The sequence below is a fragment of the Sapajus apella genome, unplaced genomic scaffold (genome assembly GCF_009761245.1).
Source record: "Sapajus apella isolate SASKATOON/1434 unplaced genomic scaffold, GSC_monkey_1.0 scaffold10, whole genome shotgun sequence".
NCBI classification, from domain to species: Eukaryota; Metazoa; Chordata; class Mammalia; order Primates; family Cebidae; genus Sapajus; species Sapajus apella.
Genome location: NW_022436950.1, coordinates 33,151,009 through 33,168,333, shown reverse-complemented (window position 1 = coordinate 33,168,333; position 17,325 = coordinate 33,151,009). Strand labels below are relative to the sequence as shown.

Below are 17,325 nucleotides of genomic sequence, written 5' to 3'. Positions count from 1 at the left end.
TAAAGATGTATAATATAAACCCTACAACAACCACTACAAAAACAAAGCATACAAATACAGCTAATAAGCTATGAAAAGAGATAAAATACAATCATAAAAAATAATTTTAAAAGTGAGAAAACAAAGAATAGATGAGACAAATACAAAAGACAGTAAATTTAAACCCAATAATATCAATATCATATTAAATTTGTCTAAATACTCCGAATAAAAAGTAGAGACTGTCAGAGGAGATAGAAAAGCAAGACCCAGTAATACAATGCCAATAAGAAACTCACTTTAAATATAAAGACACAACAGGTTAAAAGCAAAAGGACTGAAAAAGATGCCAAGCTTTCACTAATCAAAAGAAAGACGAAGTGGCTGTGTTAATGCCACATAAGGAAAGATCTCAGAGCAAACACTGTTACTGGGATACAAAGGGCCATTTTATAACAATAAAGAGGTCACTTCATCAAGAGGACAAAACAGTCTTAAACAATTATGCATCTAATAACATAAATACATAATGTGAGAAATAAACAATGACAGACTCAGAAGGAAAAATAATCAAATTCACTAAGAGAAATTTCAAGATCCTTTTCTCAGTAATTGATATAACAAGTTGACAAACATCATCACAGATGTAGAAGACATGAACAACACTATTAACCAACTTGACCTAATTTACATTTATAGAATACTATATTCAAGTGTGGTTTCTGATCACAGAATTGAACTAGAAATCAGTATTTGGGAAACACCAAAATACTCAAATAGTAAATATCAGTTCTAAATAACCCATAGATCAAACAAGAAATCAAAAGGGATATTACAAAGTATTTTGGGTTTGGGCACAGTGGCTCATGCCTGTAATCCTAGCATTTAGGGAGGTCAAGATGGGAGGATCACTTGAGCCCAGGAGTTTGAGATCCCATCTTTACAAGAAAAAAAAAAAAAAATCAGCCATAAGTGGTGGCACATGTGTATGATCTCAGTCACTTAGGAGGCTGACACGGGAGGATCTCTTAAGCCAGGAGGTCAAGGCTGCGGTGAGCCATAATCATGCCACTGAACTCCAGCCTGGGCGACAGAGTGAAACCTTGTCTCAAAAAAAAGGATTTTGAACTGAATAACAATGAATGTCTTATCAAAATCTGTGGGACACAGCTATTACCAGTGCTTAGAGGAAAAGTAAAACAAGGAGTCAATATTAGAAAACAAGAAAGATCTCAGACAACTGATTTAAACTGTCACCTTAAAAACTACAAAAAGACAAGCAAATTAAACCCAAAACAAGCAGAAGGAAATAACAGGAATTATAACACAAAGCAATGAAATTAAAAATATAAAAATAAAGAGAATCAAAGAAACCAAAAGCAAGATTAAAAGGTGGCTCATGTCTGTAATCCAAGCACTTTGGGAGGCTGAGGCAGGTGGATCCCCTGAGGTCAGGAGTTCAAGACCAGCCTGGCCAACACGGTGAAACCCCATCTCTACTAAAAATACAAAAATTAGCTGGGCATGGTGATGGGTGCCTGTAGCCTCAGCTACTTGGGAGGCTGAGGCAGGGGAATCACTTGAACTCAGTAGGGAGGGGAGGTTGCAGTGAGCCAAGATCACGCCATTGCACGCCAGCCTGGATGACAGAGTGAGACTCCATTTCAAAAAAAAAAAAAAAAAAAAATCCTTTAGGGACAGGTATAGCGGCTCATGCCTGTAATCCCTATACTTTGGAAGGTCAAGGCAGGAGGACTCCTTGAAGCAAGAAGTTTGAGGCCAGCCTTGGCAACACAGTTAAGACCCTATCTCTACAAAAATTTTAAAATGGTGGCCTGCACTTGTAGTCCCAGCTACTCAGGAGGCTAAGGCAAGAGGATCACTTGAGCCCAGGAAGTCGAGGCTGCAGTGAGCTATGATCTAGCCACTGTGCTCCAGCCTGGGTGATAGGGTAAGACCCTGACTCAAAACAAACAAAAAAATTCCTTAAGGTGTCATCCTGGATTAGCAAGAAAACTCACAAAGAGGTTCTTTAGACACAAACTTGGTGGCCAGATCACTGTCACTTTTTCTTTCAAAAACTCAATGACCTCACTAAAGCATTTGAAATGGCAATATCCTCTTGAAAATATAATGAATAGCCTAGGTAGGGCCAATTTTCTTTCTTTTTTTCTTTACTTTTCTTCTTCTTCTTTTTTTTTTTTTTTTTTTTGAGATGGAGTCTTGCTCTGTCGCCCAGGCTGGAGTGCAGTGGTGCAATCACAGCTCATTGCAACCTCTGCCTCCTAGGTTCAAGCAATTCTCCTGCGTCAGCCTCCTGAGTAGCTCAGATTACAGGTGTGCCACCACCACACCCGGCTAATTTTTGTATTTTTAGTAGAGACGGGATTTCACCTTGTTGTTCATGATGGTCTCAAACTCCTGACCTTGTGATCCACCAGCCTTGGCCTCCCCAAGTGCTGAGATTATAGGCGTTAGCCATCGCACCGAGCCAGTTAGGGCCAGTTTTCTACAGTTTGCCATTTTCCACTACACTTAAACACAGCAAGGTACAATAAATGACAGGTAGCTTCAACAAGAAATTAGAATAAAGATGGAAGTTTAAAATACAGTACAGGTCAGGCATGGTGGCTCATGCTTATAATCCCAACATTTTGGGAGGCCTAAGCAGGAGGATCCCTAGAGACCAGGAGTTTGAGCCCAACCTGGCAAGAGTCCATCTCTACAAAAAATTTTAAAATTAGCCAAACGTGGTGGTATAGTAGTTCCAACTACTTGGGAGGCTATGGTGGGAGGATGGCTTGAGCCTGGCAGTTCAAGACTGCAGTGAGCTGTGATCATGTCACTGTACTCTACCCTGGACAACAGAGCAAAACTCCTGCTTCAAAAATTTAATTAATTAATTAAAATACAGGACAGAGATTCCTCTTAGAGGGCAGAGTGGCAGATACAAATGTGGAATTACAGACACAGACAGGTGGGTAAACCGATTCGATCTCTGTTTTACCCAACATTAAAAATATAGAGTGCTCCATGACCGGAGCATTGTAAGAGCCCAACAAAAATGTGCTGAATAAGTAAGACAAATGTATGAAATGAAAAATGAATAACTGAGTGAAGGAAAAGAATGAAGGGGAAAAGATGAAAACAACAACGGCTGGGCAAGAAGGATAAATATCTGTTTCAAAAAAGAGGGGTGGGGGAGGAAGACAGAGTAAAGGAGAAGAACCAGGAGAGCAGAGCATCGTGGTAGTCAAAGAGGAAGCAAGCTGCAAGAGTGGCCAAGAAAGTAACATGCTACGGAGATAAAGAAAAATGAGGAGGGCCACAAATCTAAAACAATAAAAGAAGTATTTTGATAACTCTGCAAGAATAGAAGGCAGAATAGAATACACATTGTTCCCAATCAATAGCATATACTCTCAATACTGATGTCCAGGTTACCTTGAGAATTAAATTTAAAATGATAATAACCGTTTATTAATAATTTCCCATGTACCAGGTTTTTGCTGGATTTGTAAAATTAACCCAAAATATCACAAGTCAAATTAAGCTGATATGAATTACTGTTAGGAAGTATGACTGATGGTATCTATAACTAAAAAGCTTAAGCTCAACTAACTCTATTGTACTGTATCTGAAAGAATCTGTTAATGGTAAGGAAATAGTCTTGAATGACATATAAAATGGAACCTCAGAGTAAGAAAAAAAGGTGTAACATTCTCCAATACTATCTAAGGGGTAATTGAGGCAGGAACAACTAGATGGGAAATAAATCCCAAGAGTGAGATGCATCATGCTATTATAATTTAAGACACTGACCATTAATAAAATCCAACTAACCTACTTGCTCTAATTCCATGTCCAAATAAGCTTCTGATGATAATTTGCTTCCTGTGTTATTTTGTTCAGTGGCCATTTGTACTACTTGATGATTATACTTCTCATTATGTGTACATTTTAGTGTACAGATTAGACTCTAGGGAATCAGTTCCCTAAGCCTAATCACCTCTGGGTATACTAACAAATCACATTTTTAATCCTATAAATTCAAAAACCATCACAGACAGATGGTCTCCCTCTATATTGCTGAATATCTATTCAAACCACAACATTTTAAATAAATAATTAGCTGAGTCAGTGAGTCATTTTTTGGCCCCAAAGACAAGGATCTGTCTTGGTATTGTCAAACTGCACCAAGTGAATCTGTACAATGCTAAAAGCAGTCTCCTAAAAAAGTTTGTTTTCTTACTATCATTGAAGTGGATATGCATTCAACTTCTACAGATCTTAGACGAGTGTTTCTTTTCCTAAGACATACATGGGAAAAAAAACTGAAGAGGGCTGTCAGTATACCCAAATAGATTTCCAATTAGGAAGGTACAAAGAAAACACCTCAGGAGATTTATCCTTAAAAAACAAAAAACACTGTGTCACAGTAGAAACAAAGAATGGATCAATGTTGCAGAAGATAGAAGTGAAGTAAAAAAGCACTACTGGCCGGGCGCGGTGGCTCACACCTATAATTCCAGCACTTTGGGAGGCCGAGGCGGGTGGATCACGAGGTCAAGAGATCGAGACCATCCTGGTCAACATGGTGAAACCCCGTCTCTACTAAAACTACAAAAAATTAGCTGGGCATGGTGGCGCGTGCCTGTAATCCCAGCTACTGAGGAGGCTGAGGCAGGAGAATTGCCTGAACCCAGGAGGCGGAGGTTGCTGTGAGCCGAGATTGCGCCATTGCACTCCAGCCTGGGTAAAAAGAGCGAAACTCTGTCTCAAAAAAAAAAAAAAAAAAGCACTACTTTAGCTACTGTGCAGACACAGCCAAGGAGATACAGAGAAGCAAGACAGTGGGAATCCACATAGCCCTCCAAGAGACCATGTGCAAGTTTCTCAACCTATGTGGACCTTGCTTTCCTCTTGTGTAAAATGAGGAAATTGGATCAATTAATCTCTAAGGTTCTTTTCAATTCTAAGTTCTATAATAATTAATTCCTTTAATGATGAATGGGACAGGTACAGAAACAAATTTACCAAGAAAATTTAAGAGTAGCTTTGCTCAAACAATATAGCACATTTCTTCCCAAGTGGAATCTATTTTACCTCCAATTTCCTGGAATGAAGTCTATTTAACTTCCAACTTTTTGAACTTTTATTTTACAATAAAACTATATCTAATAACATATAAAAATCAGCATATATAGGGGGAAATATCAACCTGCTACAGCAGTCATTCAAGAATAAAAATTGGGCTAGGAGTGGTAGCTCACGCCTATAATCCCAGCACTTTTGGGAGGCCTTGGCGGACAGATCACTTGAGATCAGGAGTTTGAAACCAGCCTGGCCAACATGGTGAAACCTGATCTGTACTAAAAATATAAAAATATTACTCAGGCACGGTGGTGGGCGCCTATAATCCCAGCTACTCAGGAGGCTAAAAAGGAGAATTGCTTGAACCTGGGAGGCAGAGGTTGCAGTGAACTGAGACCACACCACTGCACTCCAGCCTAGGCGACAGAGTGAGACTCCATCTCAAAAAAAAAAAAAAGAAAAAAGAAAAAAAGAATAAAAATAGAACAGAAGACTTACGCATGTCTTTCATATCTAAGGGTTTCCCGGATGGACCATGCAACCTGGTAGGGTGAGGCCTGCTCTGAGTCCTCCGGTTCCTCTCCACTCTCTTCAGACCAGTCCAACCCTGGAGTAAACAGGAGATATTGCAAGTTAGAAAAAATTACTGTTATTCAAAATTTAAATTAAAAAGCTACACAAAATAACATAACCCAACACACCCACAGCAAGTACCATCATGGTGTGAATAAATGCCTCCTGATTAATCTCATTTCTGTTCATACAAAGATATTAATAATGAATGTATGATGCACAATAGGGTTTTTTAAATGACATGACAACAAAAAGGCTAAGCTATATTCTACAGACGAACTTGTTTTGTCAGACACTTCACTAATAGGGTAGAAATAACAAAAGCAAAGACAGAGTTCAGGTCACAAAAAAGGTAGAATTTCTTTCTTTTTTTTCACTGGGGTTTTGCCCTGTCACCCAGGCTGGAATGAGTGGCACAATCTCAGCTCACTGCAACCTCTGCTTCCTGGGTTTAAGTGATTCTCATGCCTCATCCTCCCGAATAGCTGGGATTACAGGTGCCCGCCACCATACACAGCTAATTTTTGTATTTTTAGTAGAGACAGGGTTTTTCCATGTTGGCCAGGCTGGTCTTGAACTTCTGACCTTAAATGATCCACCCCCAGCCCTGGCCTCCCAAAGTGCCGGGATTACAGGTGTGAGCCACTGTGTCCGGCCAGAATTTCTTTAAGTATTAAAACTTCATACACTAAAATGATGTCAGAAAAACATAAAATATATTCAAGAGGGTGAAAAAAGCAGCTCAACACATGTTCAGGCAAGAAAAAGGTCAATACCTGCTTCTGAATGGCTTTATGAAAACAACGAAAAAAAGAAAAAGGTCAAAAAGTGGAGACAGAGTCACCCTACATTTCAACAAAGAAGGGCCCTACAATAAAGTCTCAAAGGCAGAAACACTCCATCCCCCACTCCCAAACCATTCTTTAGTTCTTACCTTCTACAGGAAAATGGAAGGGTGGGATGGTCACGTTCTATTACTAATGAGATTTGGGATTTCTTTCAATTATTTTAAACAAAAGCTGTCAGATTTTGTGCTCCACTATATAAAACAAGGTTAGAAGGAAAGATGGATGAATGCAGTATATATTAATATTTTGTTAAAGGGTCTCACTCTGTTGCCCAGGTTGGAGGGTAGTGGTACAATCTCGGCTCACTACACACTTGACCTCCCGGGCTCAAGTGATCCTCCCACCTCAGCCTTCAGAGTAGCTGGCACTACAGGCAGCACCACCATGCCCAGCTAATCTTTGTATTTTTTGTAGAGATGGGGTTTCACCATGTTGACCAGGCTGCTGTCGAACTCCTGAGCTCAAGTGATCTACCTGCCTTAGCCTCCCAAAGTGCTGCAATTACAGGCATGAGCCACTGTGCACAGCCAAATGCTATAATTTTTAATGATTAAATAATTTTTAACTCCTGACATAAAAGCTTTACCCTTTTAAAAGTCTTGTATCTTGGCCAGGTACACTGGCTCATGCTTGTAATCCCAGCAGTTTGGGAGGCTGGGGCGGGAGGATCGCCTGAGGCAAGGAGTTAGAGATCAGACTGGGTAACAAAGCCTAGACCCCGACTCTACAAAAAACTTAAAAATTAGCCAGCCAGAGTGGTACATGCCTGCAGTCCCAACTACTCAGGAGACTGAAGCAGGAGGATCAATTGACCCTTGAGGCCACAGTGAACCATAATCATGCCACTGCACTTCAGCCTGGTGACAGAGCAAGGCCCTATCTCTAAAAGTTAAAAAAATTTTTTTTTTAATTTTTACATCTTGAAGAGGTCTTGATAAAGACTGACGTAGCCGGGCGCGGTGGCTCAAGCCTGTAATCCCAGCACTTTGGGAGGCCGAGGCGGGTGGATCACGAGGTCAAGAGATCGAGACCATCCTGGTCAACATCGTGAAACCCCGTCTCTACTAAAAATACAAAAAATAAGCTGGGCATGGTGGCGCGTGCCTGTAATCCCAGCTACTCAGGAGGCTGAGGCAGGGGAATTGCCTGAACCCAGGAGGCGGAGGTTGAGGTGAGCCGAGATCGTGCCATTGCACTCCAGCCTGGGTAACGAGAGCGAAACTCCGTCTCAAAAAAAAAAAAAAAAAAAAAAAGACTGACGTTGCACAGACAGCCTAAAGTGTAACAGTATGTGGGACTACATAAGTTTAATATATTCATACCTCTATGAAACTTACAAGACACCTTGATAACTATTTTATTTACATCTTCCTTCTTGAGAACCTCAAAAATCAAGAGTATTAGACAGTTACATTAAAAAGGACTTCACGGATTGCTTCCATAGTTTAAATGAGTTTACAAGTGCCAAATAGGGAAATTAAGAAAAGGTTAATTGAAATGCAAATTATAAATGTTTAAGATTAAATAACACATTGCCATTGGCATAAAGAAACTTCAAATCTGTTCCAAGATGACTATCTAAAATGTCAGGTCACCTTTAAAAATGAGCTACTTTCTCTCAACTGAAATAATTAATAATTTGTAGGGGGAAAGGTAAAAAAGCAGTTAAGTGATCACAACAGCATCAACTTCAGTGTGTTTAAAGGTAAGGTCCTCCTAAGTGACATTTAAGTCACCACTAAAAAACAGAGCATGAGTTATCTTTTATTTGTTTCAATAGAATAATTTCTACTCAGACACCTATACTTTCTCTGAGGAAGTCAAGATCTAAGTTATAAAAACTAAGATGGGGCTGGGCATGGTGGCTCACGCTTATAATCCCAGCACTTTGGGAGGCCAAGGTGGGAGGATCACCTGAGATCAGGAGTTCAAGATCAGCCTGGCCAACATTGTGAAACCCCATCTCCACAAAAATACCAAAATTAGCCAAGTGGGTACCTGTAATCCCAGCTACTCGGGAGGCTGAAATGGGAGAACAGCTTGAACCCAGGACACAGAGGCTGCAGTGAGCCGAGATTGTGCCACTGTACTCCAACCTGGGTGACAGAATAAGACCCCATCTCATTAAAAAAAAAAAAAACACAACCTAGAAGATGGAAGTGTTTTTCCTGCTGTGAAACTAACTGTCCAATAAAGCAAACCTTTGATCTTGGCTTCATTATCACTCATTTTAATGTAACTAACTGATATACTAACTGCTATAACTAGCCTAGACAGGACTATAAAAGCTAATAAGACTGAGTTTTTATTTAAGTACTCTTTGTTGACATGAATACAGACAATACTTTGTCATAAAAGTGCATTACAATTTTTGGTTTCTCCAAAATAACCTTTGTTTTGAGAGCTTAAGCCTCTGAAATGTTTGCATTTTTAAAAACTTAAAAGGGTCACTATGTGTGCTGGCTCACGCCTATAAACCCAGCACTCTGGGAGGCCAAGGCAGGTAGATCACCCAAGGTCAGAAGTTCGAGACCAGGCTGGCCAACCTGGTGAAACCCCATTTCTACTAAAAATACAAAAAATTAGCCAGGTATAGTGGTATGCGCCTATAATCCCAGCTACTCGGGAGGCTGAGGAAGAAGAATCGTTTGAACCTGGGAGGCAGAGGGTACAGAGCCGAGATCACGTGAGCCGAGATCATGTGAGCCGAGATCACGTCACTGCACTACAGCCTGGGCGACAGAGCAAGACTCCATCTCAGAAAAAGAGAAAAAAAATTTTAAAGGCTGAAAACTTTTTCTGTATGTTTTCATTCTGTTTAAAAGGATTTAAAAAATCAATGGGCATGGTGGCTCACGCCTGTAATCCCAACATTTTGGGAAGCCCAGGCAGGTGAATCACCTGAAGTCAGGAGTTCAAGACCAGCCTGACCAAGATGGAGAAACCCCATCTCTACTAAAAATACAAAATTAGCCAGGTGTGGTGGCACATGCCTGTAACCCCAGCTACTCGGGAGGCTGAGGCAGAAGAATCGCTTGAACCTGGGAGGCAGAAGTTGCAGTGAGCTGAGATTGCGCCACTGTACTCCAGCCTGGGCAACAAGAGCGAAACTCCGTCTAAAAAAAAAAAAAAAAAAAAAAAAAAAAAGACAGGGTCTCAGCTCTGTCACAGTGGCATGATTTTAGCTCACTGCAGCTGTAAACTCTTGGGCTTAAGTGATTCTCCCGCCTCAGCCACCCAAATAGCAGAGAGATTACAAGTGCACCAGTGTGCCTGGCTATAACAGATACCAGGAAAGGAAAAACAGGAGAGGAGGGAGAGACTTTGCAACAAATATACATATAAAAAGCTCTTACAAATCAATAGAAATTAAATAAATGAATGGAAGACGTGAAAGGCAAAATAAATAAAACGTCCAAAAAATCATATGAACACTGCCAGGCGCAGTGGCTCAAGCCTGTAATCCCAGCACTTTGGGAGGCCGAGGCGGGTGGATCATGAGGTCAAGAGATCAAGACCATCCTGGTCAACATGGTGAAACCCTGTCTCTACTAAAAATACAAAACATTAGCTGGGCATGGTGGCGCGTGCCTGTAATCCCAGCTACTCAGGAGGCTGAGGCAGGAGAATTGCTTGAACCCGGGAGGCGGAGGTTGCGGTGAGCCGAGATCGCGCCATTGCACTCCAGCCTGGGTAACAAGAGTGAAACTCCGTCTCAAAAAAAAAAAAAAAAAGAAAAAAAAATCATATGAACAAATACTCAGCTATATTATGAATCCAAAATAGCAGTTCTCAAAGTATGGTCCACAGATCCCCAGAAGTCCCTGAAATACTCTCAGGGTATATAGGTCAACACTATTTTTTTTTAAGTTTTATTTATTTTTTTTTTTAATTTAAATTTTAAAAAAGAGATAGAATCTCACTATGTTGCTCAGGCTGGTCGCAAACTCCTAGACTCAAGTGATCCTCCTGTCTTGGCCTTCTAAAGTGCTGGGATTACCAGCACGAGCCACCTCACCTGGCCTCAAAACTATTTTCAACAAAACAGTATGAAGACCTTATTTGCCTTTTTCACTGTGTTGACACACTGATGGTATAAAAGTAATGACAGGTAAACAGACTCCTTAATTAGCATGAATTAAGGCAGTGGCATCAAACTTACTAAGAGTCATTGTATTCCTCACGATGCCTCCAAGTTTTATTTAATAATGTTTTTGCTTATTAAAGATTATTTATTTTATGAAACCAACCTGAGTACATGTCTTGATACTCTTTATACTATTCTGAGTAAATGTGAAGCATACATAAAACACCTCTGTCTCAGAGGAAGAAAGTATGCCAGTTATCCTGAGGAAGAGGACTTGCACAACTGTTTTAATGGCAACCTGACCAAACTGCTTTTTCTCATTCATCATTTTTATTTGAAAGAGTATGTGACAGGCCAGACACAGTGGCTTATGCCTGTAATCCCAGCACTTTGGGAGGCAGAAGCAGGAGGATCGCTTGAGCCAGGACTTCAAGATCAGCCTGGGCAATGTAGTGAGACCCCCACTCTACCAAAAAATTTTTTTAAAAATTAGCCAGTTGTGGTGGTGTGTGCCTGTGGTCCCAGTTGCTTGGGAAGCTGAGGTGGGAGGATCACTTGAGCCCAGCAGGTCAACGCAGCAGCAAGCCATGATCATGCCACTGCACTCTGGCCTGGGCAACAGAGCAAGACCCTGTCTAAAAAATAAAAAATTATATTTTAAATTTCTCAGTTTTAGCTTCTAATACAGTATAAATAGATCCAACTCATACACAAGGGTTCTATGGTGTCCTTATTAATTTTTAAGTGTAAAGGATCCTAAAACCAAATTTATAAACACTAATCTACGTAAATTTAAGGAGATTTTCTATCTAATTTGCAAAGGCAGTAATAACAGTAATAATACTAATCAGAACTGATAAAGAGTTAGAGAAACTTATTCTCACACACTGCTTAAAGAAGATAAGCTGACAAAATAATTCCGAAGAAAAATTTGGCAACATATATCAAAAAAAAATTTTTTTTTTTTAAAGGAAAAGCTAAAGCTTAGAATCAGCAATTCCACTTTTAGGATACAGAATTAACAATCTATTCGAAGACAAAATTAAAGATGTGGCAATAACTGTTTACTGCAAGACTATATACATCTACAACAGTTTATAAAGACATAAACTAGATACAACTTGAATGGAAGACAAAATTCAGCCATGACAAATTATATTGTATATGAAAAATTTTAAAACAGGTTACAAAACAGTATATATAGTAAGAACCAAATTTTATATATTGGAAAGAATTTGGCATGTGGGTAAAGCAAGTTAAATAATTTTTTTAAAAAAAGAAAAAAAAGAATATACCATGGTATTAACAAAGGGGTATTAATATAGCTTGGAGTGTTTTAATTTATTATTTTTGTCTGTATAGTTTTTAAGTTTTGCTTTTTAACCACAAAAAGTCAAAAATTGTTTAACAACGGGTTAAACAATAAAAAGCTATAAGAAAAGCCACCACTCTCTTCTCTTATAAAATACACCGTGTCCAATTCCGTCCTTCCTAGGGTAGCTGATGTTAACAGCCTGGAAGAATGTATCCTTTTATACTTTTACCTATGCTCACACTAATCAGGCAAACAGCCATATACTTAATATACTGATATCCCCTGTTTATTTACCTTGTTTGTTTTTGCCAAAAGGGAATAATAATTACCTCTTTATTTTTTTCCACTTTTTAATATACCACGGACACATCCCAATCAAAAGATAAAAATTTCATTTTTTTTTTTGAGATGGAGTTTCACTCTTGTTGCCCAGACTGAAGTTCAATGGCATGATCTCGGCTCACTGCAACCTCTGCCTCCCGGATTGAAGCAATTCTCTTGTCTCAATCTCCTGAGGAGCTGGGATTACAGGCGCGTACCACCATGCCTGGCTAATTTTTGTATTTTTAGTAGAGATGAGGTTTCGCCATGCTGACCAGGCTGGTCTCAAACTCCTAACCTCAGGTGATTCACCCACCTCAGCCTCCTAAATTGCTGGGATCACAGGCATGAGCCACCACATCTGGCCTCATTCATTCTTTTTAATAGCTATATAGTATTTCTTTCTTTTTTTTTTAAATAATAGGGACAAGGTCTTACTATGTCACCCAGATTGGTCTTGATCTCCTGGGCTCAAGTGTTCCTCCCATTTCAGTCTCCCAGAGGGCTAAGATCACAGGTGTGAGCCACTGTACCCAGTCTGCTACATAATATTTCTTAAAACATACATAAACCATAATTTAGTCAATGTTTCCTAGCAGTAATTGTTTCTTTGCAAGTTTTTAATGCTACAAACAATGTTTCAACGAACATCCTGGCACATATACCCTTATATTTTATTTATTTTTTTTTTTTTTAGAGATGGGGTTTCCCCATCTTGGCCAGGCTGGTCTTGAACTCCTGACCTCATGATCCACCCATCTCAGCCTCCCGAAGTGCTGGGATTACAGGCGTGAGCCACCTTGCCCGGCCTACATTTTGATTTTTTTTTTTTTTTTTTTTTTTTGAGACGGAGTTTCGCTCTTGTTACCCAGGCTGGAGTGCAATGGCGCGATCTCGGCTCATCGCAACCTCCGCCTCCTGGGTTCAGGCAATTCTCCTGCCTCAGCCTCCTGAGTAGCTGGGATTACAGGCACGCGCCACCATGCCCAGCTAATTTTTTGTATTTTTAGTAGAGACGGGGTTTCACCATGTTGACCAGGATGGTCTCGAACTCTTGACCTTGTGATCCACCCGCCTCGGACTCCCAAAGTGCTGGGATTACAGGCGTGAGCCACCGCGCCCGGCCCATTTTGATTTTTTTAATCCTCAGGATAGTGTCTTGAAAGTGAGACCGCTGGCTACAAATATATTTTATTTTTATTTTTCATTTTTATTTATTTATTTATTTTTTGAGATGGAGTCTCACTCTGTCACCCAGGCTGGAGTGCAATGGTGTACTTCTCGGAGTGCCGAGAGTACATTTGAACCTCTGTCTCATGGGTTCAAATGATTCTCTTGCCTCAGCCTCTGGAGTTGCTGGGATTACAGGTGCTTGGCACCACACCCACCTAATTTTTTTGTATTTTTAGTAGAAATGGGGTTTCACCATGTTGGTCAGGCTGGTCTCGAACTCCTGACCTCATGATCTGCCTGCCTCAGCCTCCCAAAGTGCTGGGATTACAGGCATGAGTCACCATGCCTGGCCTTATTTTTGTTTTTTTTTAGAGACAGGATCTTACTATGTTGCCTAGGTTGGTCTCAAACCCTTGGCTTCAAGTGAGCCTCCTGCATCAGCCTCCCAAAGTGCTGGGATTATAGGTGTAAGCCACTAAGCCCAGCCTATACATATATTTTTAATTAGATGTTGCTAAATTACTCACCAGAAATGTATGAGATATCATACCCTGACCCTGACCAACCATGGCCATTATTTTGCCAATCTGGTAATTCATTGTTGCTTTAATTTGTATTTCCTGCCTGCTGAGAGACTGAGGTATTCATTTGCTTATTGACTATTCATATCTCTTCATGTTCTATCTTTGTTCATATTTCTATCGCTGTGATATTATGCAAATAATTTTTCCTGAAGAGAGAATCATAACTCATATCAAATTCAAGAATAAACTTCAACTGAATTAAAGGTTTAAATGATCAAAACCAATCAAACTATTAATAGAAAATACAATATCTCTATAAACTTGGGATTGAGGAAGTTTTCTCAAGCAAAACAGAAAATTCAGAAGCAACAAAAAAACAGACGTGACTACATTAAATTACAAGTTTTACATGTATTTTCTCACTTTTAAATCATAAACAGGTATTGCCTTGAGAATTTTTTAAACAGGAAAAAATGTTTTAAAACGGTAAGCAGATATTAACAATACTATGATCATTCCTAAAAAAAGACATGCAAAGAACTTCATTAGATGCACAGGTGCTAAACTCATAAAGGCATACAACCAAACACAACTGCCTTTTCATGCTGCCATCACTACAAATAAAAGCTATGTGTGGAATTCAAAATTCCCAACTCCTATTTCTGTATCCTATTCAGTAAGTATTAGTCCCTCCAGTGTTGGCCCTCTGTATCTATGGGATCCACATCTGTGGATTCAGCTAATCACTGATCAAAAATATTTGAGAAAAAAGGTTACATTAAAAAAATAAATTTAAAAAAATAATAATAAAAATAAAAGGCTGGTCCAAGTGCAGTAGTGTTCACAACTAATTGATCACAACCAGTTACAGATTTCTTTCTTCCTTCTCCACTCCCACTGCCTCACTTGACTAGCCTTTGGAAAAAAAAAAAAAAAAAAAGATTACATTTGTACTGAACATACACAGACTTTTTTCCTTGTCATTATTCCCTAAATACAGTATAACAACTGTTTTCATAGCATTTACATTATATTAGGTATTATAAGTAATCTAGAGATGATTTAAAGAATACGAGAGGATATGCATAGGTTATGTGCAAATACTACACTGTTTATATCAGGAATTTGAGCATCCTCAAATTTAGGTACCTGGAACCAATCCACCACACATGTAGAGGGAAGACTGTGTTTACTTTAAGGTGATCTACCTGAATACAGAATCTTTCACTGTACCACTCTGCCCAATTGTTACTCCAGCCCCATCACATATGGAGTAATTATGAAAGGGAAGCCCCATACAACAGAACACATTTTGCCATATTATGTATCTGTGAGATGATAAAATAGGTAACTCACCTAAATGGGGAAACAGATCAGTGTCCAACTGATGTTTTTGGGTGCACAGTTTCACCAGTCTCTGCAGTCGACTTATACACGAGAAGTGTGGAGAGAAGGCTGTGGCTTTCATGAGGATCCGGTCAGTCCTGGGTGGGTCCACGGGGGGAGCCCTACTGGATGGCAGGAGGGGCAGAGGCCTCTTGTGAGACAACTGCCGTGCTTGTGCTATAGTGTGTGTGGTGGGTGCCACTCCCTGCATTGGTAGGCTGGTGTTCTGAGGTTGAGGTGACTTGCAGACTGAACCCTGCGGTGGCGCTGGAGGTTTTAAAGAAGTGGATAAAGGTGACAGGTGGGAGTGCTGCTGTGGAGGCTGCTGCTGTGAAGGTGCAGGAGGGGGGCTAAAGTGCTCTTGTCGAACTTTTAAAATCTCTGTCTCTCTCTGGCGCTGCCGATTCTGGGCTAACTTGCTCTGTAACTTCTTTCTCACAGTTGCCCCTTTCTTTAGGTCATCATCTTCCTCATTGAAAGCAAATGGGTCTTCCAACTCAGTTTCCAGGTAGTGGAGAGGGACCCTTGCCCCAGGTGGAGAGAGGGACATTCCATCCAGTCCGTTGGGCATCTTCAAGGCCAGCGTGGGCACCGTCAGGCTAAAGGCCATGGTATCCATCTGGTGCCTGACCTTCACCTCATCTATTGGATCATTCTTTTTCTTCCTCTCTTTTTTCGGGATAAAGCCAAGTACCTGCAAGTGGCTGTTGCAGTACCTTTAAAAACACACACAGACATGAGAAAATATTCATGACACATATTTTTTTTTTTTTTGAGACGGAGTTTCACTCATGTTACCCAGGCTGGAGTGCAATGGCGCGATCTCGGCTCACCGCAACCTCCGCCTCCTGGGTTCAGGCAATTCTCCTGCCTCAGCCTCCTTCATGACACATATTTTTAAAAGTAGAACATAAAACTACATGTGAATCCTAACACATTAAAAACTGCATCACTATAGTGACTCTTGAAAGTCGGTGCCTTAACATGCAAACTGCTACTACTTTCAAGCCAACCGCAAAGTCAGTGTAATTTTGATGAGGCAAATATGTGAACTGTACATGCACAGAAGTGGCCAGACAGAAGCAAGTCATTCAGTTATTGAGTGGCCCTGGATAACTGCTCATCTACTGCTTCTCTATTCATAACATACAAAGTAACTCATCAAGAGTCTGAAAGATCACTTAAAATTCTTTTATAGAGAAAAAAATATATTTTCTAATGCATTAAAGTATTTGGAGATTCACAAAGCACGTATGACATAAAACCCTCAAGAATGTCAAGAGTCTACTGTGCTTTAGACACACACACACACACACACACACACACACAGAGAGAGAGAGAGAGAGAGAGAGAATGGAACGAGAAAGTAAAAGATGGCTAGCGGGGTTATAGGTGAAATGCCTTTTTCAATAGCCAGATGTTATGTACATGAATTATTTCCTATAGTACCTACCTGCAGTAGGCGCTAAAATAATGCCCTTAATGTAGGTAAGGAAACTAAGCTTTACAGAAACTGATTAACTTGCCTGAGACTCTTTCCAGCTGGAAACAGTCAGCGTTAACTAAAATCACAGCTCAGGAAGACTCTCATTAGTCTTCAACAATGAGCAAGTATACTGCTCGGGTGATGGGTGCACCAGAATTTCACAAATCACCGCTAAAGAATTTACTCATGTTACTCATGTAACCAAATACCACCTGTACCCCATAACTTATGGAAAAATAAAATAATAACTTAAAAAAATGCTTGCGGCCGGGCGCGGTGGCTCAAGCCTGTAATCCCAGCACTTTGGGAGGCCGAGGCGGGTGGATCACGAGGTCAAGAGATCGAGACCATCCTGGTCAACATGGTGAAACCCCGTCTCTACTAAAGCTACAAAAAAAAATTAGCTGGGCATGGTGGTGCGTGCCTGTAATCCCAGCTACTCAGGAGGCTGAGGCAGGAGAATTGCCTGAACCCAGGAGGCGGAGGTTGCGATGAGCCGAGATCGCGCCATTGCACTCCAGCCTGGGTAACAAGAGCGA

The 17,325-nt window shown here is 40.3% G+C and overlaps 1 protein-coding gene across 6 annotated transcripts in view; it reads right to left on the bottom strand.

The window, feature by feature from the left end:
- The window catches only part of INO80D (INO80 complex subunit D), a 79,426-nt gene that overhangs the window by 31,914 nt on the left and 30,187 nt on the right, over window positions 1–17,325 (bottom strand). For all 6 annotated transcript variants that reach the window (XM_032278514.1, XM_032278518.1, XM_032278516.1 and 3 more), the window contains 2 exons: window positions 15,271–16,016; window positions 5,572–5,680 (listed from right to left, as the gene is read on the bottom strand). In XM_032278514.1, coding sequence (XP_032134405.1) covers window positions 5,572–5,680; window positions 15,271–16,016 — 855 coding nt within the window. The remainder of the gene's footprint in view (window positions 1–5,571; window positions 5,681–15,270; window positions 16,017–17,325) is intronic.